Raw genomic sequence first — 25,332 nt, 5'->3', positions numbered from 1 at the left:
TGGGTGTGGGGGTGGGTGGTGGGGCTTAGCATTCTTGCCATTTGTGAATTCCATTTAAAGTTTTTTTTTGTAGTTCATGTTTTTTTGTCAAACTTTAGATGAGAAAGTAACTAAAAAAATTGAATGCATGGGTGGGGCTTCGTGGTCAATGAAGTCAGGGGGGACGACGAGCTCTCAGGTTCAAATTCCTATGGAGACAAAAAAGGCATTAGGCAACCATATGTCCAATCCTTTATGGGAAGAGTTACCCAAAACCTATGATGTTTCTCAGTAGTAGGTACTGGTGGTATTAGTCGAGGTGTGTGCAAGCAGCTCAAATATTAATAAAAGTGACGTTGGAAGAGTATGGGTTATGCTCCTCTAGTGGAATTAGAGAAGGCTGTAGATACCCATGCTAATACTGATATTTATAATAGAAGTGGAAATATGATCACAGTAGATTGATACAGACCTTGCTTTCTAGGTGTTCTGGACACTCAAAAATTTATCATTATATTGGGAGAAAACGATGTCTAGATACAAGAAATCAAGGAAGATGACACTACAAAACTCTCCAAGAACCCTGAGGTTACTTGACTCTGACTTGTAAATCTCTTGCAAGATGGGGAGGGATTAGGGAAAGATGTTACAAGAGATTAGCAAAACTGACACTAACTAATCAATCTCCCATCATTGTTATCTCGTGCATAAAGGATTTTTCACGCTTTCCATCCATCAACATATTTTTTAGATGATAACCCACTCTTAGCTCCTCAAGCTAGGATGTGGGGAGGAATTTGAACGTCGAGTGTGATCATGGCTGCCAACGACTGCTACGCCATGGCAGCTATCCTTGTCATAACTTTCCCTCTCTTAGCAAGTGATCTATGCCTTTTAATCTTCGTGTCAAGTAACATAGGAGTGGCTGCTGCATCATGTATTCTAGGGCCATTTTGCTGGAGGCTTTGTTTAACAACTAAACATGATGATTATTAGTGTTTTGACAATGCAATTGCATGAATTGTGACTATTTATATCAACCACTAACGTTGCTTGCTCACTCAAGAAACAGTCCCCCCTTCTGTTGTAGCTACGACAGCTTTCAATGACAAAAGGGCAAGTTATTAGCAACCTCTTGTATTAGGTTCATCACTAGGTAAGTCAGTGAGGAGGGTATGACAGTTAATTTTCTCTTGACCAGAAATTTTCCGTGTATTTCATTTTAATGTTTATTTTCAAATCATTAGTTGACTATGAAGTTGAATAAATCCATGCAATTCATATGTCAACCAATGACCAATTAGTTGAGCATACGAGATTTGGCAACTAATCATTCACAATATGTGCTTGTTTGGCTTTATGTGTTTTCTTTTTCTACGACCCACGTAGGCATGATGACTCTATCCTATAAAGAAAACAATGCAGAAGTTTTAATTATACACTTTGTCTGGTTTTCCATTATCCCAAGTTGCCTTTCCTGAGAAAGAACTGCCACTTGGATTCATTTTAAGTCTTGAATTCTTATCTATGGTTTGTCTATTTTATTTTTAATGATTGTTAATGTACTGTAATCCTCCTATTCATGCTTATTTGGACAGATCATGTTCTTTAAAGCTCACATAGACGGGATGTGCGAACAATTTTTTTTACTTGTAGGTTTGGACATGTCATGCATCGATCTACAGATGCACCTGTTCATAGGTTTGGTACTGAGAATCACTAACACAACCATAAAAGACAAGTCTTTCCCTAAAGAATTGCTTACCACTTGAATTTTTAGATCGAAATTCAACACAGTTCATTCAACAGTCAACAATAGAGATATTGGTATTGATTCCAATTTCTCTCGAACCCAACACTCAATCATACAGTTGTTTTCGAGTAGATTTCAACAGGTATCTCCAAGTGTCACTATTTTTAGTAGCACTAGTCTTATTACAAATATGGCCAAACAGGCCTTAGGCTTAATTACAAAGCTAGTCATTCTTTGGAGTTTGATCCTGATCTTTTGAATCTCTCCAAGGACTTAAGGTTGACATGTAATTGAGCCATGATGTGTAGCGAGAATAGGAATTTATCAGTTGAGGACCCAACAGGAACAACCCTGCATAGAAAATTGTTTGCCCTGTTGAGAATAGTTTTGTTCTCTTGTTGGCGAAAATATAAAGAACATAAAGAAATCAACATACATTCAGCAGACTGAGGAGAAGCATCACACACTGAAATGACCTTCTGGAATGCTTCCTGCATTATGTGACGACCGGAACATTGTAAGCATTTATGAAATAGAAACTGAACAAGAATGAAGAATTGCTGTTGCTAATTGCCAATATCAGGAAAAAAGAGTGAATATCATGTTGGTGAATTAGCTTGTCTAGTTTGTGTTTTTCTGAGATAGAAGTTTGGTGGTATTCATACCAAAGCTAGATAACATATTGTTGATAATTAGCTTGTCTAGTTTGCGCTTTTCTGAAATAGAAGATTGATGATATTCATACCAAAGCTATGCTTCCTGGTTTGATTGGTGATTCAACAATTACTTGAGCTTTCCTGCATCAATTTTCATTTCCAGAGCACTTAATGTTTGTGCTGACATTGTAATAGGCCTAAATGTAACGTGCACGGGCTTAGAAAACTTTGAATTTACCTTATGACTAGTTCTTCTCCGTCTCTTGATAACTCGTAGCAACTGCAGCCTCTAGAGAAAGGAACCTGTTTCTTGTTCCACTCTACATGAAAATATACTTATGTCATGTTCCAATGTTTACATCTTCATCGTTAGAAATAAGTTACTCGTCGTTACCTAAATGCCAGTTTACCACAGTTGTGAGATCAACTCCCTCATAAATGTGTTCAATGCAGTACTCTGTGTTCTTCCCCATGCATGTGGCTAGTTGCTTCAGAAATTTAAGGACCTCCTGCATCAATTTACAAATAGAAATAAACACTAGAATTATATTAGAGAATCCTTAGTATAAGATAATCCTTAAATTGATCTCAACGAGCTTGGGATTGAGGCGTAGTGGTTGTTATTGAGCTCAAAAAGTTGTACAAAGAAAAGACAATTCATGTTTCGGAGAGAAAAAGAGCGGTAACCTCTCTCCCTAGGAATGGTTGACTGTAGGAGAAATCATCATAGTAACATTTTTCAGCTAGGAGCAGTGCTAGTTGATTCATGTCCTTCTTGTTGATACTTGAGTAGAACTTCTTGATTGTGTCGGATGGAGAAACTTCACTCATACTCGTGCCATTCTCAGGATTTGACATCGAAAATGTGACCAAATTGTTGGATTTGTTCTTGATGCCTCGTATTTTAAGTTTTCGTTGTGATAGCTTCTTAACAAGTTCATGGTTAGCTTTCAATAACGGAGGGACACTCAAGGTACGCGTAAACTCTGAGTTGGACCATACATTATGCTGGAAAATTTGGCTTGATATTGCCATTTTAGTTGATAATATCAACACTATTGTAACTATACATTATCTATTTATGGACCTATAATTGATAAAAAAAAAGCATAAAAACTTTGGTTTAATGCCTTGACATTAAGGAAAGGACCTGTTCCTTGCCTTTTTTTTTTATTTTTTTTGGTTTGATGTTTCTTGTACGTAAGGTATCCAATTGGTATAAAGCCAAATTTAGCAAATCTTCAAGATGGTTTTATGACAATGTGTAACATGTGATTTTTCTACTTGTTTTTGTTTTTGTGTTTTAGACACTGGAAATTTGTTACAAGACAGGGAACAGAAGATGTCTAAATACAGCAAAACAACGAAAACGACACTATACAAAACTCTCCTATAAACCTTTGAGGTCACTCGACTCTGACTGGTCAATCTCTCCTGTCGTTACATGCTTCGTATTTCTTAGGATTTTGGGGTTGAATTTGAACGTCGAGTGGCAGCCATGGTGATCATGGCTACCAACGACTGCAACGCGATGGCAACTATCCTTGTCTTAACTTGCCCTCTCTTTGGAAGTGGTTTGTGCTCTTTTATCTTCTTGTCAAATAACATGTGCTTCATCTTGCTTAAACCTTTGTTTAACAACAATACAAGATGATTATTAGTGTTTTGACAATTCAATTGCATGATTTATGACTATATATAAAGCTTAACTATTGCTTGTTGATTCAAGAAACACAGCCCCTTTCTTTGTAGCTACTATAATAAGGTTGTTTTGATGACAAAAAGACAAGTTATTAGTAGCCTCTTGTAGTAGGTTCATCACTAGGGAGGCAATGACAGCTAATTTTTTCTTGACCAAAAAATTATTCCCTATGTGGATTTTAGTGTTTATTTATCATTAGTTGACTATATACGCACCAACAACATATTTTGTGTAATTTCACAAGTGAGACGTGTACGTATCGATCGTTTTTGATAAAGACTCGCAACTAAAGTAAAGCATTTTAAAGCATGTACAAAAAGGGGTATACAATAGTGAAGAAAAGAATAGTACAATGCGATAGAGTCTAATACTATGATAATTGAAGCAAAGGAAATAATAATTAATAATAAAATCGAAGGCTAATTAGTTGACTATGTATGAAGTTAAATAAATCCTTGTAATTTACATTTGTCAACTAATTAGTTAATTTAAGTATACAAAATATTGCAACTAATCATTAGTAGATTGTTAGGTCAAGATTAGGATTGATACATCATGGCTTGTTTTTTAGGTTTTGTGTGTTTTCTTTTACTACAAACCACATAGGCATGATGATTCTATCCTATTAAGAAAACAATAGTTCAAAAGTTGTAATGTATACTCTTCGTTTGGTTTTACGTTCATTAAAATAAGCTTTTTTCGAAGTGTGCTATTTTTATCTTGAGAAAGAATCGTCACTTGATAAGTATTAGATAATTTTGTCTACTAAAGCGTAATTATAGTAGTTTTTTGAAGTTGTAGGTCTGTGTGATCAACTAAACAATTCAAATATTCAGCAAGTAGTAGTTAAAATTAGTGAGTAACTATAAATAACCTAAAGTGGATAAGGATATAATACTATATAGTTCAATCACAATAAAGATATTCACAACCATAAAATATGTTTTTTTTAAAAAAAAATTAATAGAGAATTGCTTACCACATGTTACTGTATTTTTGGGAATGAAAATTGAATTATTGGTGACGTGCATTGGGAAACTAGTTGTATACATTTATTAAAATGCAAATAATTACTACAACTTGTTATTGCATTTGGTTGAAAATTGGATGTGTCTAATAAATATAACTATATTTCTTATGTCATTCTTTGATAAGTGATTCATTGATTACTCTATCGATGATTAGTTTACTCGAAAGAACATTAACTTAGTGATCTAAACCTTCACACTATATCGAGAACTAATATTATCGTTGAGGCTCATTCAAAGTTCATAACACTTCTCTTTTGTCGATTTTCTTTTTTTAGAAAAAAAATTGTAAAAAAAAGTGAAATAAAAATATTCTATAATAAGTTTCCATTGGCATAGAAAACTGTTTTTTTTTCTTTTTCTGTGAATGAATATTTTACCATTTTTTGTTGGTAATAGGAGACAACCTTATTGACCATGTGCACAGCAACATAAAGTTATGAATATGTTGTTTCAATTTCAATTCATACACTATATAATATTCATTCCGTCCATCTCATTTTAACTATCGGTTTAACTTTTTTAAAATTTATTATGTCCATCTCATTTTAACTGTCGGTTAAACTCTTTTAAAATTTATTATAAAAATAATAAATAGAAAGTATAGTTTACTTACTCTTATTTATCAGATATTTTTTTGAAACAATAGTGAATTAACTAAAGCGACAGTTAAAATATAACAGAGAATATATAAAGAATTTTTGTTATATTTTATATAAATTGAATAAGCTAGCTGTCAAATTAAACTCATATTATGGAAATAAAAACCAGCAAAATCTTACCGATAGATTTGTATTGAAATTTGTCTGCCGCATACTTTATGTTAGAAAACGTAGCAAAATGAAAACCAGGCAACTCATAATGTATATTATAAACTGCTTTGTGTACGCGAGTTTATTCTCAGTCAGACAGGTTTATACCATTTATACGATATTAAAGTGGAGTAAGCTATTACGTCAAAACGAATGAATAAATAAATAATTTGACTATTTTTCTAGATGCCACCAGTTAGGGAGAAAAGAATCTTGTTTAGCTAAGACAATCTTGCTGGCATGCCACCCAACTCCCATATACCCTATAGTCGGAAGCAAATTCAAGATTTAAAATTTATGAATTTTAAAAAATATTTTTTATCCAAAATATAACCATTAATATTTCAAAGTGTAAAACCCATAGTTTTGAAAGTAAAGTATAATATATTAAACGTCGAGAAATTTAAATAAATTCGCCTCTGATTCGAAAATCATTTGACAATAAACCTCTCCCAGACAAAACTTTATCTTTCCTAGTGTGGATTGAGTTCCAATGTAAAACTACTTTATAAATAACTCAACTTGACTTAACTCAATTCAACTCACTCAACCAAAACCAAGTACATTAACAATTTTGTTCTTATTGAGAAATTGCATGAATCAATTGAAGATTCAAATGATGAATCATAAAATTGCTAGAGTTTCTACAAAAGCAATTGAAGGTTTTAGAGGCACAAAGCCTTTGCCAAGAAGGGGTCAAATAAAATCAAGAATCGCAGCAAATGCTTTGCATTCCATCATTTCAGTGTTGTCAAAAGCTTCTTCAAAATCACCATTCTACACTACAAGAAAGTCGAGATACGACAAGAAAGTAGAGATACAACGACATTTATTTAGTGACATTTAATTCAAAGTCGTAAAAATCTTGAAAATGCCTGATAGTAGTATTAATTTAATTTCATAGTTTCTTTTCTTTTCTATGTCCTGTAATTCATCAGAGAAATGAATTAAGTTTTCTATTAGGACTGTTAATAGTATTATATAGAAGAAAAAAAAAACTTGCACTTTGAATCTTAAAGTGTTAAAGCAACAACTAATTGACAAGTGATTCTGAATCACCGAGTGTTGTGATGGGATGAATATGATCACTTCGTCACAACTGTAAAGATTTCGAGTTTGAGTTTTGTGTATTGGAAAAAAAATCAATAAACATCTTTAGACACAAGCACTTGGATAGCAAAAAATAGCAAAAAAAACATGGAGAAAATTGCAGAAAACATGAAGATAAAAACTTGATCATTCCAAAACTTATTTGGATTTGAACTGCAAAGAAGTCTTACATCTAAAAGAATTTAACAGTTTTTCTTGCAACTTTTTTTTATGACCGACAAAAGGTAAACTTTCTAATACTTTCTCAGCAATGCTAACTGTTAGCAGAGCAAATGGCTCAACCAAAAGAACTTGAAATCATCAGAACTGTCATCTTGAGAGCTCTCAGGGGAGTTGGAAAAAAAGTTTAGAGGATATCGACTGCATCCACACGATTATAGCAGCAGGACAGAACATATAATGTACTTGTGTTGATATTCAGGCAGGTACATACGACTCGAGCATCAGTTGAGCTGAGGAAGGTGATTTGATCTCAACGATCAAGTATGTGAACTTCCACTGCTTATCCACCTTGTCTTGAAACATCTCTGTATAAACCTTGCCAGCTCCATGTGGTCCGCGAATATAAAAATTGACCTACATTCAGTTTTTAATAATATATGAGTGGGAACCTAAATATATTGGAGGAGAGGGTATCAAAAGATAGGGATCACAAGAAAAAATAGTCACCTCAACATGCTCAACTCCATCTTCATCAGTCCATATCCTATTAGGGATGCGTTGGCGCGCAGCACGATTTCTACTTTCTGATCCATAGCCCGTTACAGGGGATCCAATTCTTGCCTTGACCTGGAGTGAAGTAGCAAACACATGTAACTGATCAGTTCAAGTACAACCAGAATCAAAATACATAAGAAACTAGGATCTTTAAGTGCAGGCTCACAGTATTCAGCATACAAATCATTCTCAAAATTATACGCAGTAAATTGAAGGTAAGAACAATAGGGGCAACAAACATACTTGACCATCATTTTGAACCCTCTCGAGACCTTTGTTGAAAATTTTGTACCTACAACACAAAATTACTTTAAACTAAATTGAAAACAAGAACTCAAGTTCTCTGTCAAACTGCGTAGAGCATAAATGCAACCCTTACTCTTTTGGCTGAAAAATGAGTTCCTTAAAAACTCCATATGCGGCAGCACCGGCAACTGCAAGTCCAGCAAGAATGATAAGACTATAGGAAGCTCCCTCAGTAAACGTTACAGGCTTCTCTGGGATATTGTAGGTAGGAGCATCAAAAGGATCCTCAACAGTAGAAACATCCTTTCGAGCCTGTACAAGTCGGACAAGAAACAAACACATTTTTTGTCAATGATTTGAGAAATGCATTCGTTTTTACATCGGGAGATATAAATTTTGGTGCGAGAAGGGTAATCTCCAAGTTTACAATGTTGTATTGGTAAACAAGTTAGTCCAGTAGTATAATATGGGGATTAAATAATGATGGGATTATTTAGAGGATATACTACTAATGGTAGATGGTTGATTGACTGGACTTAAAACAGGGTATGAGTATAATATAAAACATGAATTTGATTTACATGTGATAAAGTGGGAAAATTTTAGTTTCCAACTTTAACCTTGTCTTTTTTGTAAAGGACTTTCAGAGAAGAGCTTTGGAAAGGGCATCTTTGTCATTGTGGTGTTTTATCCTGAGATTGTTAATCCCAGATTCAAAAGTTTGACTAAAAGGGGAATAAAATGATCGAGTATTTTATCCCGAGATTGTTATCCCCTTTTGTTCTGCAAACAAATTATACCTAGATTATAATGCGAGGAGTATAATCTGGGAACTAAATAATGAAGGGACTATTTAGTAGATATACTTTTATTGGTAGATGTTTAGGTAATTGGAACAAAAATGGGATATACATAGTACAATATTAAACATGTGTTCGGTTTAAACTAGATAATTTGGATAAACTTTCATTTCCAACTTTAACCTTGGCTTGCTTAAAAATCTCTGGAAGAAAGTCACTTTGTAGTTCAACCCCGGGATTATCCCACATGGAGTATGGCATAAAATTAATATTACAATTGTGGTATGAACAATCCCGGGGTTACTAATACCATAATTGAAAAATCTACCTAATGTAGAATCTTTAAATACTTTAAGCCCCCCGATAAACGTTACACGTATTCGTATTTCACATGCTGTCACGCATAAAACGATGTATAAATTCCCACATAATTTAATGCAGGTTTCATTTAACACAATCAACCAACGCTGCACAAAATTATACATGCATTATTTTCATATGCGACCAACCAAATGATGCATAAGTTATGCAGAAAATATTTTTTAATCTCTTTAAATCAAACATAGGATAAATTTTATGTTGAGATTATTTCTCTAATCCATCCAACCAAACGGTCATGGGATCAGCCCTAAAAAGAGAGAAATCTGATGAGGTAATCCTAGGATACCAACAATAAATAGGTTTCAGACAGGAAATTGTATTCAATAGGGCATAAATCTTAGACAATAAAAAATAGGAAAGACCAACAAGCATGGCTGTGGAAAAAACTTGGTTTTGACAGCAACAAAATCAATGATTTGTCAGTGTTACTTTCTGCAAACATCATACAATTTAGAGATCATGAAGGACAAATGACCTGATAGCAACTTACAGACTTGGCACTGAATCTAACAGAGCTTTGTTATGTATCATCATATGGTTCATTAGCTCTAGTAGCACTATGTAATCCAAAACTTAGGAGGTGTCTGTTCAAGAAGGTTCTTCGCTAAAAACTTCACTCCTTAGTCCTTTCCCTTTAACTTCACTTATTTGGAAAGTTGTATTGCCCTAGAGTACACCTCTGACTCTTCGGTATATAAAATTTAAAAACATGACAGGAATGACTTGTTGCAGGTACACACCCCAATAAGCTCCATGTCCTAAAGCTTAACGTGGATTTGGAGCATATGGTGGAACTCATAAGTATCTCCTACTGCAATTTGCATAACTGTGGAGAAGATCAGAATTTAGGAGGAAAGCTATAGTAACTTTCTCCTCATTAAATGAGCATCACACAAGATTTTTTTTATGTTTTGGGGGGAAATTATAGTGACTCTTTCTCATTGAATGAGCTGCTAGCAACCAGGTACAGGAGATGGGAAGGTAAACTCGTACATTATGCAGCTCCTTTGAGACTAAATAGTGCTTATGGTAAAGAAATATAACAACATTTCAGGACAAATATACATAAGTTGACTTGGTTTGGAGGGAAATATTCTTTCTTACTCTTTTGTGCACAGAGAGTAACGGTTTTTAGGGAGTGTAGAACTGGGAAACCTGAAACAAAGTAACTGTAGTGGAACCGTATATCCTCTTGTTAGTCCATTTTTGCCTTTTAAAGACATGTTACCTTAGATAGCATTGATTTGTGGAACGGGAATGAGTTTGAGTTCACCAGTAACTCATAAACATTTCATTAAGGGTGGGCTTCTTCAATTCATATGTCAATCTACTTACCTAAATTAATAATTGTTTCACAAGTTGGAATTGACAAGCTTAAAATAGTAAAATACCTTGATATTGGAATCACATGTTTCTTAAGTTGAGATGCATTAAATGACAAATATTGCTATTGGAAAGTAAAACAAAATGTTACTAACTCAACAGTGCCTTTTTATAAGTAATTCGGACCTGAATTTTGGTCACTCGAATACCTACTGTATTATTAACATAGTGGCGATACTTAATACATGATTTGCTAGGGAATTAGTTAAGTGTGGTCCTTGGAACATTTTACTCTTGTTTGCCTTTCAACTAAGTTCTCCTTTCACAATCTAAAAGAAAAAGTAAAGACATATATGCATGATTTAGAGACAGAGATAACCTCTGATTGCTTTTGCCTCGATCCAGAAGCCTTTGATGCAAATGATCTAGCAAAGCAAGACGATTGAGGATTTACGCCAGCGGTATTGACAAGCTGAAACGGTGATCTGAAGGTCATTAAGCATTGTGTGCTCCTTCTATTTCTGTATAGAACAAGAATTCCTGCAAGATCTACGTCTGAGTACTTTTCTTAACATACAATACGTTCCTACAGAAATATTAAAATTGATGTCACATGGACACAAGATTGTGAAATGGATTGGACACAGGAATTACATGAATGCACATGTAGTTTTCTAAAGATCTCAACCGGAAATGATCCCGCTGAAAGCATAAAGACATAATTTAAAGTATTTATCCTTTCGTACATGAGTGCCACAACCGTCAGGCACAGCCATGATAATATAACAGAAGTCTCAACATGAAATTAACATCTGTACGCTAAAGTATTGACCATTTCCCGCAAGAACCCCACAACTGCAAGACATAGCCATGTAACATTATGACCCATGCAACTTAGATGCAGAACATTCAATTAAACCTTTGTCCTTTTACTACCCACATAAGTAGATACCAAGCCCACAATATGTAGAATCAAGCAAGGCACCTCCTTTTTCTTAAGGAAAACAAAAACCGTTCTCTATAGCTACATGTTTGAAATCGTCATCTTAAAGTTCTCAAGAAATTAAAAATTATATATTTTCTGGGTACAGAAAAATTGCTCGATGGATCCTTTTGAATGGCACACGTGAAGAACTAAAACCACTGAATGGACGAATGTTAAAGCAGACTCAAGATCCGCTTTATGAAGAGAAGTGAAGTAATCCTAAATAAATATTCTTTGGAGATCTAACACTTGCACACATCCAAATTGTTCTTTTACAGTTTGCAATTCTTCAATCATGAATGTAGCATCTACTAACCAGCAGGTTCATCGATAACCTGCAAAACATAAGAATTTTGGGGGGCAAAAGTTATCAATAGGCAGCCAACAAACTTTAGGATCATCGAAGTAGTAAGACATTTCAACTCACCTTCGTAGCAGGATAAGAAGCACATGCTGATCTCCTTGCACAACCTGATTTTACCAGTTCCTGCAAGTACATCATAATCAGAGAAAGAACGGAAAAAGAACAACATAGGACATGAGGATAGGCACACATCACGCGTTCAAGATCTGCTAAAAAGCCTAGTATTTAACTGGGAGAAGGGGAGGGCCCCATACTCCCCCAAGTTCCTCATCTGTGTGCCAATGGAGTTCAGGCAGCTAACCCATAGGGAACTTCTCGGATATTAAAACAATAGGGACTAGAATTGGTACGTCTATGGATTTTCTTGCTGAATTATTGGAATACTCAAACTTCGATGCTTGATCTAAAGTTCCAACTTAGACATAATTGGAGGAGCTGTACTTCAATAGTCACACATAATTCAACACTTAGCTCAGCAGTCATAAGTTTAGGTTGATACAACAGCTAAATGTAAGAAAAATGAGCTTACAAATATCTACAATCATTACGCTAGTCAAAAAGAAACTATGGAGCAGTAGCTTTCACTACCTTCTAGTACTCACCACTCATCAGTAAAATTTCTACCTTCATCAAAAAAGAAAAAAAAACTATGGTGTTGTAGCAGATAAGCTTCTTGGATCACTTTTGCATACACTGCAGCTTATCTTCTACAACTACTAAGATTACCTCCACCAGTCTAACATAAAGGTGCTACATTACCACTAAGGGATCACTGGTGCGATGTATTAGAGAATCTACCAACATTTTTAATGCACCCTATCCAATACTGTTCTTATACACTCTACCAAACAACCCCTACGCATAAAAGAAAAAGTTACCAGCTTCCTCTTTTTCTTTTTTTAATAAATCATTCTCATCACAATAAATGCAACAGTTGAGATAAAGTAACCCTTAACATTTGATCAAAATCATCAAACACAACATAGAGAAAGTTCAAAATGCAACATCTAACAAGCACTAAACTGTATACAAAGCCCCACTAATTAATACATACCCATTTTAGAAGCAACAAGAACATGAAAAATCAATCAGAGCAATGTGAATTTTTTAACAGAAGTTCACATACCCTTTTAGCAGAAACATTGAAAGCAGCACTTTCAGCAGCCATTGACGAGAAATGACCGATACCCACATCAGATAAGCTTCTCGAAGGCACATATTCCAAGAAAGAATCCAACTTGTTGCATGATTTTGCAGCATTTGACAACAACCACCTCGTCTTCAATGAAATCCCAGTTCTCCGGACATGCTGCATCTTGGAAAGTGAGGTTTTGATGGAGTTGTTAGAACAAGATTAGGGCACTAAACGGACATAGACGATCAAAAAATGGAGGAAAATTTGGACACAGAGAAGCAATTTGAAGAAGAAAATTCAATAGAGATTTTTGTAGTGACCCTAAAACCCCAAAAGAAAAAACCCGGACTGGGGTTTTGAGTGCCAAACGGGTCAAATTAAAATTTCAAAGGCAATTAACCTATTTGGTCCGAGTAAAAGTTTCATTTAGACACTCAGAGAAATATTGATTGTTTCTATTGAACACATGATAATGTGTAATTATTCTGAATTTTGTGTGCGCTAATTTTCGATTGCACATGAGTTATAACGTATATAAATTAACCATCTAAAATACGTCATCTTTTTTCACTATACAGATACAAATTCGTCTAAATAAGTTGTACAACCTTAGACATAATTCAATTGAGGGTAATGTATATGATTAAAGAAGATGATATATTTTATATAATTAACTAGCCGTATAATGAATATTTGAGATTGTGCAACAAAATAACTTTTAAAATTTGAATATTAAAAGTGTCTAACAAAAACACCTAAAAATCAAATATGTGACACAATTTGAAGAAAATGGGCAGAGGTGTATTGCTTGATCCAAAAGAGTTTGGGCTCAAATTAAGAGCTCATTTTTGCATGGCCCAAAGGCCCAATTCTGAACAATCTGAAGTCAATTTGAACAAGTCTTTCATGATCAATATATATAATATGAAAAATTACCCAAATATACCATTTATTTTATCATGTTTTTTTTTTTAAAAAAAAAATTACCATTTGAAAAGAATTAGAAATGTTAAACTTTCTTGTTTTCATATGCTATCACTTTACACGATGTATCAATATTACTTAACACGATATATCAGTTATACGATATCTCGATCAGATACATCACTTTATGCAGTATATCAAAACATTGAGTGATGTATCCAAAAGTGAGATATAAAAGTATCAGGATATGGACGGATGTATTCTTAACTGGGACGCGTTAACCAAATGTTTTGAAATGTGTGTGTTACCACCAATTTTGAGGGTTTTTGTAATTTTAAAAAGAATATGATACTTTAGTTGGTCAATCTTGTTCTAAATTACATTGTTGAGTGTAATTAGCTATGTCCTCCTTAAAGAAATATTTGACATAAATATGATAATTATGATGATTATCTTTGATAATCAAAAGGGTAATAATGGTTTGCTATTGCACATATCTTTTGCTCAAATTGTAATTAAAAGATATAGTCGATTCTTTTATCTTATTAGCAAAAGATTCAAAGAATTTAATTTTAAATAATTATCATCAAGTGTATCACATTCTTTTATTGTTTCTACATTAATTTTAAATTATCAAGTCATCTTATATGTGTTGAATTTTGAAACTATTTAAACTAATAAATTACCATATACTATCGTATTAAAAAAATTAAAAGATATTTTGAAGCGTAATCTTTACACGAAATATCATATTTTTCCAAAAAGATAATCCTAATATGAGTCATGATAATTCAACGAATACTCTATATTCTAAATAATTTAAATATGAAATTTGTAAAAATAAATGACAATTTAAAATTTCTTTAACCTATTCACTAAAAAAGAAACCAACATAAAACAAAAAAATATTGAGAATAGTATTAAAAGAAATACACTTCCCAATATCTCTATCTTGTTTATTTCCATTTTTTTTATAATTTTCTACTTAAAAGAGGAAAAAATGTGAAAATTTCCTTTCTTTTTTCTTTTTATATATGGTGACCAAATTGTACTTATTGCAGTATTATTTTTTGAATTTACTATCAACATAAATGTGTGTTGTTATTAGTTTTTAGATATTATATTATATAAGCCACACTGAACCGACTCATCTGCTGAGCTAATATTTTCAAATAATATATCCATATTCCATTTTTAATTTATTTTTCCTTATATTACAAATACTAAATTAGTAAAAAAAAATATATTACAAAGTGGTATATAATATGTTAGGGTTTTGCACTACCTTATATGAGGAGGTTTATTTTTCTCTTTAAAAAAAAGTTAAAATATTATCACCGATACTTGAACTTTTTCTCAAAGGAAAATACATATTTTTTTCATGATTAATTTATTTTTCTTTGGAGAAAAAGTTTAGAGATAAGGAGTGTGTTTGGTATGAAGGAAAACATTTTCTGGAAAATGTTTTCCAATTTTTCCATGTTTGGTTGGGACAAAAGTTTTGGAAAATGTTTTCCAAATTAACTCATTTTCCTCAAAATTAAGGAAAATGATTTCCCTTCAAAAATTAAGGAAAACATTTTCCATAACTCTCCTCCAAATTCAAATTACATTTTTTTTTGGGAAAAACTCAATTTTAAAAAAATATTTTCAATTTCAAATTTTTTATTTTTTAACCTGATCCTTGACCTTCCCCCCACCGGCCAGCCCACCCCCCCAACCCCATTCCCTCCCCAAAAATTTAATTTTGCTTTTTAAAAATATTTTCAACTTCAAATTTTTATTTTTTTCACTCTACCCCCTTCCCCTCCCCACCCACTACCCCAAACAAATAATAATTTTGATTTTAAAAAATATTTTCAATGTCATAAATTATTTTTTACTCTAGTAAAAATAAAAGATGTCTTTAAAAAATATTTTTCATTCATAAATCAAACAGTAAAAATTATTTCCGAAAAATATTTTCTACTCACCAACCAAACATGAGAAAACAAGTCCAAAATCTACTTGTTTTCTAGGAAAACATTTTCCATGGAAAACATTTTCCTCCATACCAAACACACCCAAGATCTACAATGTTGAGGTCCAGAGAGTTATATTTATGAGGAGATTTTTTCTTTATACAATTTGGATATTTTCTTATTAATTTTTAATATGCAAGTCAATCTGTCATATAATTAATATGTTAATTTTTATTATATGTTTTTGTCATTTCTTTTATCACTCTTAATTTGTAATTATAAGCTTATACATGACGCCTAATTACCTTTTCATAACCCAACATAATGTTGGATAGATGTAAACGCATAATAGGTCAATAATATTGACTAACAATATAACTATATATAAAGAGTGATCAGTTGAATTTTCACTATCAAAAAATTTATAGTAACTAAATATATATATATATATATATACCTCACGACATAATCAGAGTGAGGCTTTGATTACCGGCAAACGCTTTTCCAAAGGCGACCCTCTCGAGTTTCCGGCTGTTTACGTCATTGAAGTAGCCTATGATATCATTACAATTAACGAGTAAACGTATAAGTATCCCTTGTTAATTAAGTGAAGCAAAATTAAAATTAAAATTAATGAAGGAGTAGTAACTATAGGGCGTTATAGTTGGCATATTAATTAAAGACTTAAAGAGTAAGACGTGTATTTATTTTATTATATTTATTACCAAACCCAAAGGTCTCTATAATTATGTCATCACTTTTGTTATGTAAGGCAAAACGTTCATTAATTGTTCACACCTAAATCCTTCAAATATTTTTCACAAAAATATAATCAAAATACAATTATAATGGCAACTTCAATTCTATAAATAAACGATTATGTGAATTTATATTCTCTTCGTAAAATTTATGTATTTTAAGATTTTGTATAATTTTATCTGTTTGTATTTATGATACAATATAATTAAATGATGTATTTGATTGAAAATTAAATTATTTATCCTAAGTACTATAATTAATTATAATAAATCATATATAAAAAATAATGAAAGACTTATTTGATTTTTTTCTACAAATATAAATACTTCTTGGTAAAAATTTTATTGCCATATCTTTTTTTTCTTAATAGGAATATTTAAGTTGTAAATTACCATATTTTCCACAAAAAATCTATTTAATAAAATAAATAAAATAAATAAAATTCTCCGACATTTGGCAGGTCGCAGGTACATAGATTTAAGTGAGTTCACATGGGATCAAATCCCACCGACCCAAGCAGCTAGTACACAACACTGCCACGTGTTTTTCTCTCAATTTATTAATTGCACTCAACACGTGTCCCCTAAAGCAAAGGTTTTTGGGTCTCACCGACGCAATATCGCGGAATAATTGAGATTTATTTATCTTTAATTAAAAAATTTTGAGTTCAAATTTTTGAAAATGAAAAAAAAAACTCTATTGAACTTTACAATGCTCTGAATTCAAATTATATCAGATTTTAATTTGAATATCGAAGATGAAAAATAACATAAGGAGTGTTGAAAATTTTTCTTTCTACTCATTAAAAATACACTGTATGTTAATGGATACCAACCCGACAAGACAAAACAGTAGTATAATTACTTCCTTCGTTTCATTTTTATGTGATACTTTTTGCATTTTAAGATTCAAACAAGTCTATTTTTACTGTAATAGATCCTTTTAACATTTTGAATTATCAATTATTGTGAATTATAGTACTCTTTACGTAGTTTACAAATATATATATATTTTGTTTTAAAAAATTTGAAAATTTCATACCAAATATTCGATCAAAATTAAACTGTTTAACTCTCGAAAAATCGAAAAATATCACATAAAATAAAACTGAAAAAATATTAATTAATCTATAAATTTTCATTTTATATTTCATATTTTTTGCGGAATATAGGGATCGTGAATTGTGGAGTAAAAATCACTAAGAAAATATAGTACGAAAAATACTATGTGTTATCTTTTTTATTTATATAAATATAAATAAAATAAAATAATTACGTTAACAAAAATTTAAATATATAACAAGATATCACATAATATTAATCGAAAATGTTTGATTTAATTTATAAAAAAAATGTCATTTAATATAGTTGAGTTATGTTATAGGTGGACTACCAAATACACAAATCATGATTAGTTAGTATTGAAAAGGGACAAGAATTTATACTTTTTTGAATGAAAAATCGTGTTAAAAAAGAGTTTATAATATGATATAACAAATCGATTTTTTTTCTTTTTTAGAAGATCCAAAAGTTTACTTAAAAATGAATGAAGATCTAGTCACAAGAAAGAAAAAAAATTATGAAAACAAAATTATTAACACAAATGGCAAAAAAAGTTGAGATTAAACTAATTACATGCATAATAACAAGAGAATTTATTTAATTTAGTAAAGTAATCCTTACTTAAACAATTTAGAATTTGAATGTAGCGTGAAATTGTTATTATTAGAACTTTTCATATGATTTAATTTAAATTTAAGAGTTACCTTCTTCTTTTTTTAAAAATTATTTTATCGCAAAATAATTATGGTATATAAATATAATTCTAACCAACTACCATACGGGCTCGTAGTATTATGGTTTGTTACTAAAAAGATGACAACTTTAGCTAAAGAAATCACTTTTTTCCTTCTCTCCCTCTTAGCTGTTGCTGAGAGAAATCACAAGAGCTGCAGTTTTGCTTCTTCTTCTTCTTGAAATCAGCAATTGCCCAATGCATGTTGTCCACTTTTCTGTAACCCCTTACGGTTTTTTACAGCCTTATCTCTTTATTTTCTTCATTGATTCACACACCCTTTTCTCATTTTCATCAGATCCATCATTCATTTCCTCAAAATTCTGTGAAAAATCCAAACTTTAGGCTAAAAAACTGTTACCCAAATGGGTTCTTGAAACATTATTGTGATTGTGAAGCTTCTGGGTTTGGTTTGTTGTTGAGGGGTTGGGTTTTAATGACGATGAAAGTGACCCAGAAAGAAAAAGATTCTGAAAAAATCATCTGGGATCAGATGAGAAGTGTTTCTGGGTCACATAATCGAGCTTTTTTGAAGTTTATGGTATGGCTTTTCCTTTTTGCTTCTACTACTTATATGGTTTATACATTGAAGCTCGTTTCGTATAAATCTTGTAACAATAACGACGTCTTTAGTCATAACAGCTTGTTTATTCACTCATCGGAAATCAATTCCAGTAAATCGATCCGGCCGGTGATAGTTAAGGAGGAAACTGAAGAGAAAACAGGGTTGGAGCATATTGTATTCGGCATTGCAGCTTCTGCGAAGCTGTGGGATAAACGGAAGGATTATATAAAGTTATGGTGGAAACCGGAGGAAGAAATGAGAGGGATTGTATGGTTAGATAAACCGGTGAAAACTTCGAAAGGTGACGGGGAATCTTTGCCGGAGCTGAGAATTTCCGGTGATACTTCCCGGTTTGCTTACAAAAACCGGCAGGGTCATCGGTCTGCAATACGGATATCGAGGATTGTATCGGAGACATTGAGGTTAGGAATGGAGAATGTGAGGTGGTTTGTTATGGGTGATGATGATACTGTCTTTGTTACTGATAATTTAGTAAGGATTTTGAACAAATATGATCATAATCAGTATTATTATATTGGGAGTTCAAGTGAAAGTCATTTGCAAAATATTTATTTTTCGTATAATATGGCATATGGGGGTGGTGGATTTGCTATTAGTTATCCTTTAGCTAAGGCACTTGAGAAAATGCAAGATAAGTGTATTCAAAGGTACCCTGGGCTTTATGGTTCTGATGATAGAATGCAGGCTTGTATGGCTGAACTTGGTGTTCCACTCACCAAAGAACTTGGTTTTCACCAGGTTAGTTTAGTCTTTTTTGGGTTTATTTAAGTACTATATGATGTTTTTTTGATGCATTTGTTCATGGGTGAATCTTGAATATGTGTAGTTTTTAGGCTTAATACATAAAAAAAGACTCAAACTTGGCTTCAACTTTGAGAGTGCAGATCTAGAAACCTAAACTTGGTCTCAACAGACAACTAAACACTCAAACTGGCCCCCATTGTGTCTCGTAGACACCTAACGCTGACGTGACGCATAAATTTTGGAGGTGTCTAGATGATCATTTTGTAGGTTGTAGATAATCATTTTGTAAGTTGAAGTGTTCATGTTTGTCAAGTGTTTGTTTATGTATTATGTATTTGCATGATTTGTTTTACCATTTTTACAATGATATGTTCTCCATGCTCATTTCTGACAACATCTCAGGATCTCACATGCTGGTTTTGTAAATTTGGCAAGCATTTTCACAATTGGTAGTTGGGTTCTCTTAATGAGTCTTAAAACATATCACATGTGTATCTGCTTACTGCAAGTCAAAAGAGGAGCCTGGTGACTTTTTAAATTCTGTGACTAGTCAAAGAATTAATTGGCACATGTGTGCCAAACTCATAGAAGAAGAAAAACAAGAATGGTAGTAGAAGCATGGAGACTTCTTTCTATACTACTTAAAGATGACTTTTTTTTATGTGAAAGAAAAGGGAAAAAAGGCTCCTTTGATAAGCAGATTGAACCAAATCTGCTACCTTGCATAATATGGTTGTTTGTATTTGTTTTTCTCTGTTTAAATCTTTTTAGCATCCGGTTTGAGTTGCCCATGAGAAAATGTTAGTGATGATATCTGGGATGATTTGGAAGGGTATATGGAGTTTAGTAGTTGTTCCTTGTAATTGAATTGCTAAAGGTTAAATCAATTGCTGGATTCTGCATAGAATGTCTTAAATGGTTCGTCTATATTCGTCTTTGTTAGAAGAAGACGTTATAATCTGTATGTTCTTGTTTATGAGTCTCAGGCTTGTGCTACCGCGAATTTATAGTTTTATTGTTTTTGCTTCACAATAGAAAATGCTTGTGGAAAAGTAAATTCACACTGGATCTTATACATTGTTAATCATTTTGATATAGACATATCTGATTATGACTTTGTGGTGATGTGCAGTACGATGTGTACGGAAACTTGTTTGGTCTGCTAGCATCACATCCAATAGCGCCATTGGTAACGTTGCACCATCTTGATGTGGTGGAGCCAATCTTTCCCAATGTGACTCGAGTGCAAGCTTTACGGCGTCTTACAGTTCCAATGAAGCTTGACTCGGCTGGTCTTATGCAACAATCCATTTGCTATGACAAAGCTAACAGTTGGACCATATCAGTGTCATGGGGATTTGCAGTTCAAATATTCCGTGGGGTGTTGTCCCCCCGCGAAATAGAAATGCCATCAAGAACTTTCCTAAATTGGTATAAGAGAGCAGATTACACTGCATACGCTTTTAACACGAGGCCTGTTGCAAGGAACCCATGCCAAAAACCTTTTGTGTTTTATTTATCAAGTGCCAAAATGGATCCTTCCAGCAACCAAACAGTGAGCCAGTATTCTCGTCATCGAGTTCCTCATCCAGCATGCAAATGGAAGACGACAGACCCTGCTGATGTTGATCGCGTTCAGGTTTATAAGAAGCCTGACCCACATCTATGGGATCGGGTAAGTTCCTTTTGTTAGTTTGCTTATTTTTGCTTCATAAATATCAAAGACGTTTGCAACCACAGTGTCTTTCAATTGTGTTCTTAGCTGGGCATATCCGCTCTCAGAATGATATCTGATAGGAAAAAGTATGTTCTGTTAAGGGTCGATTTGAACTTGTACCTTACCCCAAAACAAAGAAGAAAAAAGATCTACACACTCTCGATAGCTGCTTAAACAACAGAATCGGAGCATGCTAAGGCACTCACATTTAGGGAAAAAAATCGTACTTACTTTCTTCTATTAAGTAGCCAATTGTTCTCTACATATAATTGACCGGTGTATTTTGATATTTGGCAGTCTCCAAGGAGGAATTGTTGCAGAGTCTTAAGCTCAAAGGGAAAAAACATGGTGGTGGATGTTGGTGTATGTAAGGAAGGTGAGCTCAGTGAAGTATGATGATGTATAACTCGAGCCTCTCTTCTCCTTCCGTCTTCTCTCCTTGTATTCGCCCCTCAATTGATTCTCGTATGTATTTCTTCATTTGTTGAACTCGCGAAAAATTTTCTTGGATTCCTCCAAGTTTCTTTCACTTATAACCACTATATCAGGGAAAAAGATGAACTAATGTAAAATATCTTGGGTATATACTATATAACCTTATCTGACTATTAGTATAGCATAGTTTTTTTCAGTAACTTTGATCTTTTTTGGTTTCAAAAGTCTTCTGAGTTCAATTTTCTGCATTTTAACTTGGAGGTCTTGTTCTTCTTCCTTTGGTAAGTAACCCCTTTGGAAATCGTCTATCTACCTTCACGAGGTAGAGGTATAGCTTGTGTACACTCTATTCTCTCCGGACTCTACTTGTAGGATTTTACGGGTACCATAGTCTTCATTAATATTTTGCATATAGACTTTCTATGTGGACTAGGAGCTAGTATACTATATGCATCAATTTTATTATATGAATTAAAACATTTCAATATCTTAGTGGTACCTTTATATTATTATTGTGTTTGTGTCAAATATATTGGACTATGCAATGTTGGACTACATTTGTCAAAGATAGTTCTTGGTCCTCACCTGCAACATCAATGATTTGGTTAGTAAAATATTGAAGATTTGTGTCTCCATCAAGACTAGAAAAGTGGATCTTTTATTCATTATTTTCATAAATAAAATGAAGTTGTGGGGACACTTACCTACTTTTAGCTCTAGTTTGAATTAATGGTCTTTTGATTATTGGCTGTTAATTTTAGTATTAATAGAAAGCATGATGTTGCTTTGAAAAATATTGCAATTCTTCAAGGCAGTGGAAGAAAAATCATTGCCATTCTACTATTCACATTTGGATTCTCATATCAAACAAAATATTTATGGGTTAATTTTTTAAAAAAATGCTTAATTCATATAAATTGGTCTCTAAATAACCAAAAATCTGTCTACATATAAAGGTCTTTCAAAATATTTGTCACGAAGTCGTATAACACATGAAATATTGAGAAAATTGGATAATTTCTGTAAATTGGCCCTTAAATGCCTAAAAAGCATTCTAAAAATGGTGAGACTTTGTTGTACTACTCTCCCAACTCTTTTGTAAAGATTTTGTGAAAAATTGTTTGGAAGTCGTATAACAAAAATATTCATTGTCAACACACACAAAAAATTGAATTTTAATATTTTATAATCCTTAAATGTTAAAAAAATTACTCTAAAAATAATGGTGTCTGTACGTAGAAGCATTTGGGGAGTTCGAATTTTTTTTCTTGAAAAAACTTTATGATGGACTTTGTAATGAGTTGGGAGAGCATTACGTATAGTCTCACCATTTTAAGACATATTTTTGCATTTACGGGATAAATTTAAGAAATTACGCAATTTTGACGATTTTTCATGTGTTTTAGTTCATGGATTTGAAGCTTTGGGGCACTTTTTTTTTCCTGAAAAAACGTTATAGAAGACTTCGTAATGAGTTGGGGAGCATTGTGTTTAGTCCCACCATTTTAAGGCATATTTTTGCATTTACAGGCCAACTCTAAGAAATTAAGCGACTCTGAGGTTTTTCATGTGTTAGCCTATGAATTTGAAGCCGTAAGACGCCCAAAAAAATTTTTTAATTTCTTTTTATGAGAACTTCCATAATGAATTGGGGGATCATATATATAGTTCCACCATTTTTATTGCAAATTTTTACATTTACGAGCTTAGTTTTACATGTGTGTTAACTCACAATATTTTAGTGAAATGTCTTTTGAGCGAATTTTTTCCAAACCTTTACAGAATCCTCCGTAGGGAGTTTGGGAATAGTCTAACTATTTTTAGAATGATATTTGGGCGTTTAGTAGCCAATTTAAAGGAATTAGTTGATTTTCTCAAATTTTTAGTGTATGTATTAGCTCATGAATATATGAGTATATAGCTTCCGAACAACTTCTTTGTGAAATTTTTATGGTACCCTTGTAGGGAGTTAGGGGAACAGTACATGCAGACTCACCATTTTTAGAGTGATTTTTTTGGGGATTTAGGGGCTATTTACAAGATGTAAGCGTTTTTTTCGTGTGTGTTTGCCCATAAATATTATGGTGATACGACTTTGAATGACTTTTTTGTGAAACCTTTATGTAACCCTCCTTAGGGAGTAGGCGGAGTTGTATATACATCTCACCATTTTTATAATTATTTTTGGTTGTTTAGGGGCCACTTTACTGAAATTTAGTTTTTCTTTTAAGTTTTTCGTATGTGTTAACCTATGAATATCTTGGTAATATGATTTCAGGATGAATCTTTATGGATAAGAAGTTGTGGGAGTAGTGTGTACAATCTTACTTTTTTTAGAGTAATTTTTGGACATTTTAGAGTTTTATTTACAAGAGTTAGGCGATTTTCTCAGTTTTTCGTGTGTGTAAGCCAATGAATATTTTTGTGTTATAGCTTTGGAAATATATTTTTGTGAAACCTCCCAAGGGAGTGAGGGAGCAGTATATACAGTCTCACTATTTTTAGATTGATTTTTGAGCATTTTAGGGTCCTAATTACATGAATTAGGTGATTTTCGTAGTTTTTCGTGTGTGTTAGTCCATAAATATTTTGGTGTTAAGACTTATGGATAATTTTTTGCAAAACCTTTATGGAACCCTCGATAAGTATTTGAGGGAGTAGTATGTACAATCTCGCCATATTTTATTTTTGGGAATTAAAAAGTCAACTTACAAGAATTAGGCGATTTTTTCAATCTTTAATGTGTGTTAGCCCATAAATATTTTGATTATATTGCTTTTGGACAAATTTATTACGAAACCTTTATGGCGCCCTTCATAGGAGTTGGTGGAGAAGTATGCACAATCTCACCACTTTTAGAGTGATTTTCAGACATTTAAGAACCCAATTTACAAGAATTAAGCGATTTTTTTTATACATATTAGTCCATGAATATGTTGGAGATATGACTTTCAAGACGAATTTTTTGCAAAACCTTTATGAAACCCCTTATATGGAAGTTGGGAGAAGTGCGTACATCTCACCATTTTTAGAGTGATTTTTGGACATTTAGAATTCAATTTATAAAAACTAAACAATTTTTCAATATTTTTTTGTGTGTTAAACCCATGAATATTTTGATAATACGACTGTCAAGCGTGATTTTGTTTGACTAAAATAGTTTGAGAGTGGCAAAATTTGATTAATATGACAAAGGATGCAAATACTTTTTTGACAAGATAATAATTGATTTAGCGCAAGGGACCATTTTAATGTTATTTTTCAAAGTAATTTGAGGCCAAAATTATAGTATAGTGGCATTATGGTATAATAATAAAAAATATATTAGGTAAAGGGCAAAAAGTCAAAGCTAGTGATGTGTGTTAGGTCAAATTAGTGGAATAGGAAAATGGGGCTGGCAAAAACACAAACTTTGGGAACA

At 32.7% G+C, this 25,332-nt stretch overlaps 3 protein-coding genes across 3 annotated transcripts; 1 reads left to right on the top strand and 2 right to left on the bottom strand.

Annotated features, from left to right (window-relative positions):
• Positions 1 to 1,780: 1,780 nt before the first annotated feature.
• LOC107027064 lies at positions 1,781 to 3,642 on the bottom strand. The gene is made up of 6 exons (XM_015228231.2): positions 3,076 to 3,642; positions 2,783 to 2,897; positions 2,627 to 2,708; positions 2,478 to 2,529; positions 2,169 to 2,223; positions 1,781 to 2,083 (listed from the first exon to the last, which is right to left on the bottom strand). The coding sequence occupies exons 1-6, from the start codon at positions 3,421 to 3,423 to the stop codon at positions 1,956 to 1,958; spliced, it is 780 nt and encodes a 259-aa protein (XP_015083717.1). The 5' UTR covers positions 3,424 to 3,642; the 3' UTR covers positions 1,781 to 1,955.
• A 3,507-nt stretch (positions 3,643 to 7,149) lies between these two features.
• Positions 7,150 to 13,386, bottom strand: LOC107026723 (probable mitochondrial import inner membrane translocase subunit TIM21). The gene is made up of 8 exons (XM_015227799.2): positions 12,983 to 13,386; positions 11,920 to 11,979; positions 11,809 to 11,827; positions 10,887 to 11,047; positions 8,137 to 8,315; positions 8,001 to 8,049; positions 7,710 to 7,829; positions 7,150 to 7,616 (listed from the first exon to the last, which is right to left on the bottom strand). The coding sequence occupies exons 1-8, from the start codon at positions 13,169 to 13,171 to the stop codon at positions 7,458 to 7,460; spliced, it is 936 nt and encodes a 311-aa protein (XP_015083285.1). The 5' UTR covers positions 13,172 to 13,386; the 3' UTR covers positions 7,150 to 7,457.
• Positions 13,387 to 18,477: 5,091 nt separating this feature from the next.
• Positions 18,478 to 22,111, top strand: LOC107026737. Its single transcript, XM_015227817.2, has 3 exons — positions 18,478 to 19,753; positions 20,892 to 21,434; positions 21,774 to 22,111. The coding sequence occupies exons 1-3, from the start codon at positions 18,866 to 18,868 to the stop codon at positions 21,870 to 21,872; spliced, it is 1,530 nt and encodes a 509-aa protein (XP_015083303.1). The 5' UTR covers positions 18,478 to 18,865; the 3' UTR covers positions 21,873 to 22,111.
• Positions 22,112 to 25,332: the final 3,221 nt, after the last annotated feature.

The sequence above is a fragment of the Solanum pennellii genome, chromosome 8 (assembly GCF_001406875.1).
Source record: "Solanum pennellii chromosome 8, SPENNV200".
In the NCBI taxonomy this organism is placed as follows: domain Eukaryota; kingdom Viridiplantae; phylum Streptophyta; class Magnoliopsida; order Solanales; family Solanaceae; genus Solanum; species Solanum pennellii.
The sequence above is the reverse complement of the archived record's forward strand: the minus strand, read 5'-3'. Positions and strand labels throughout refer to the sequence as shown.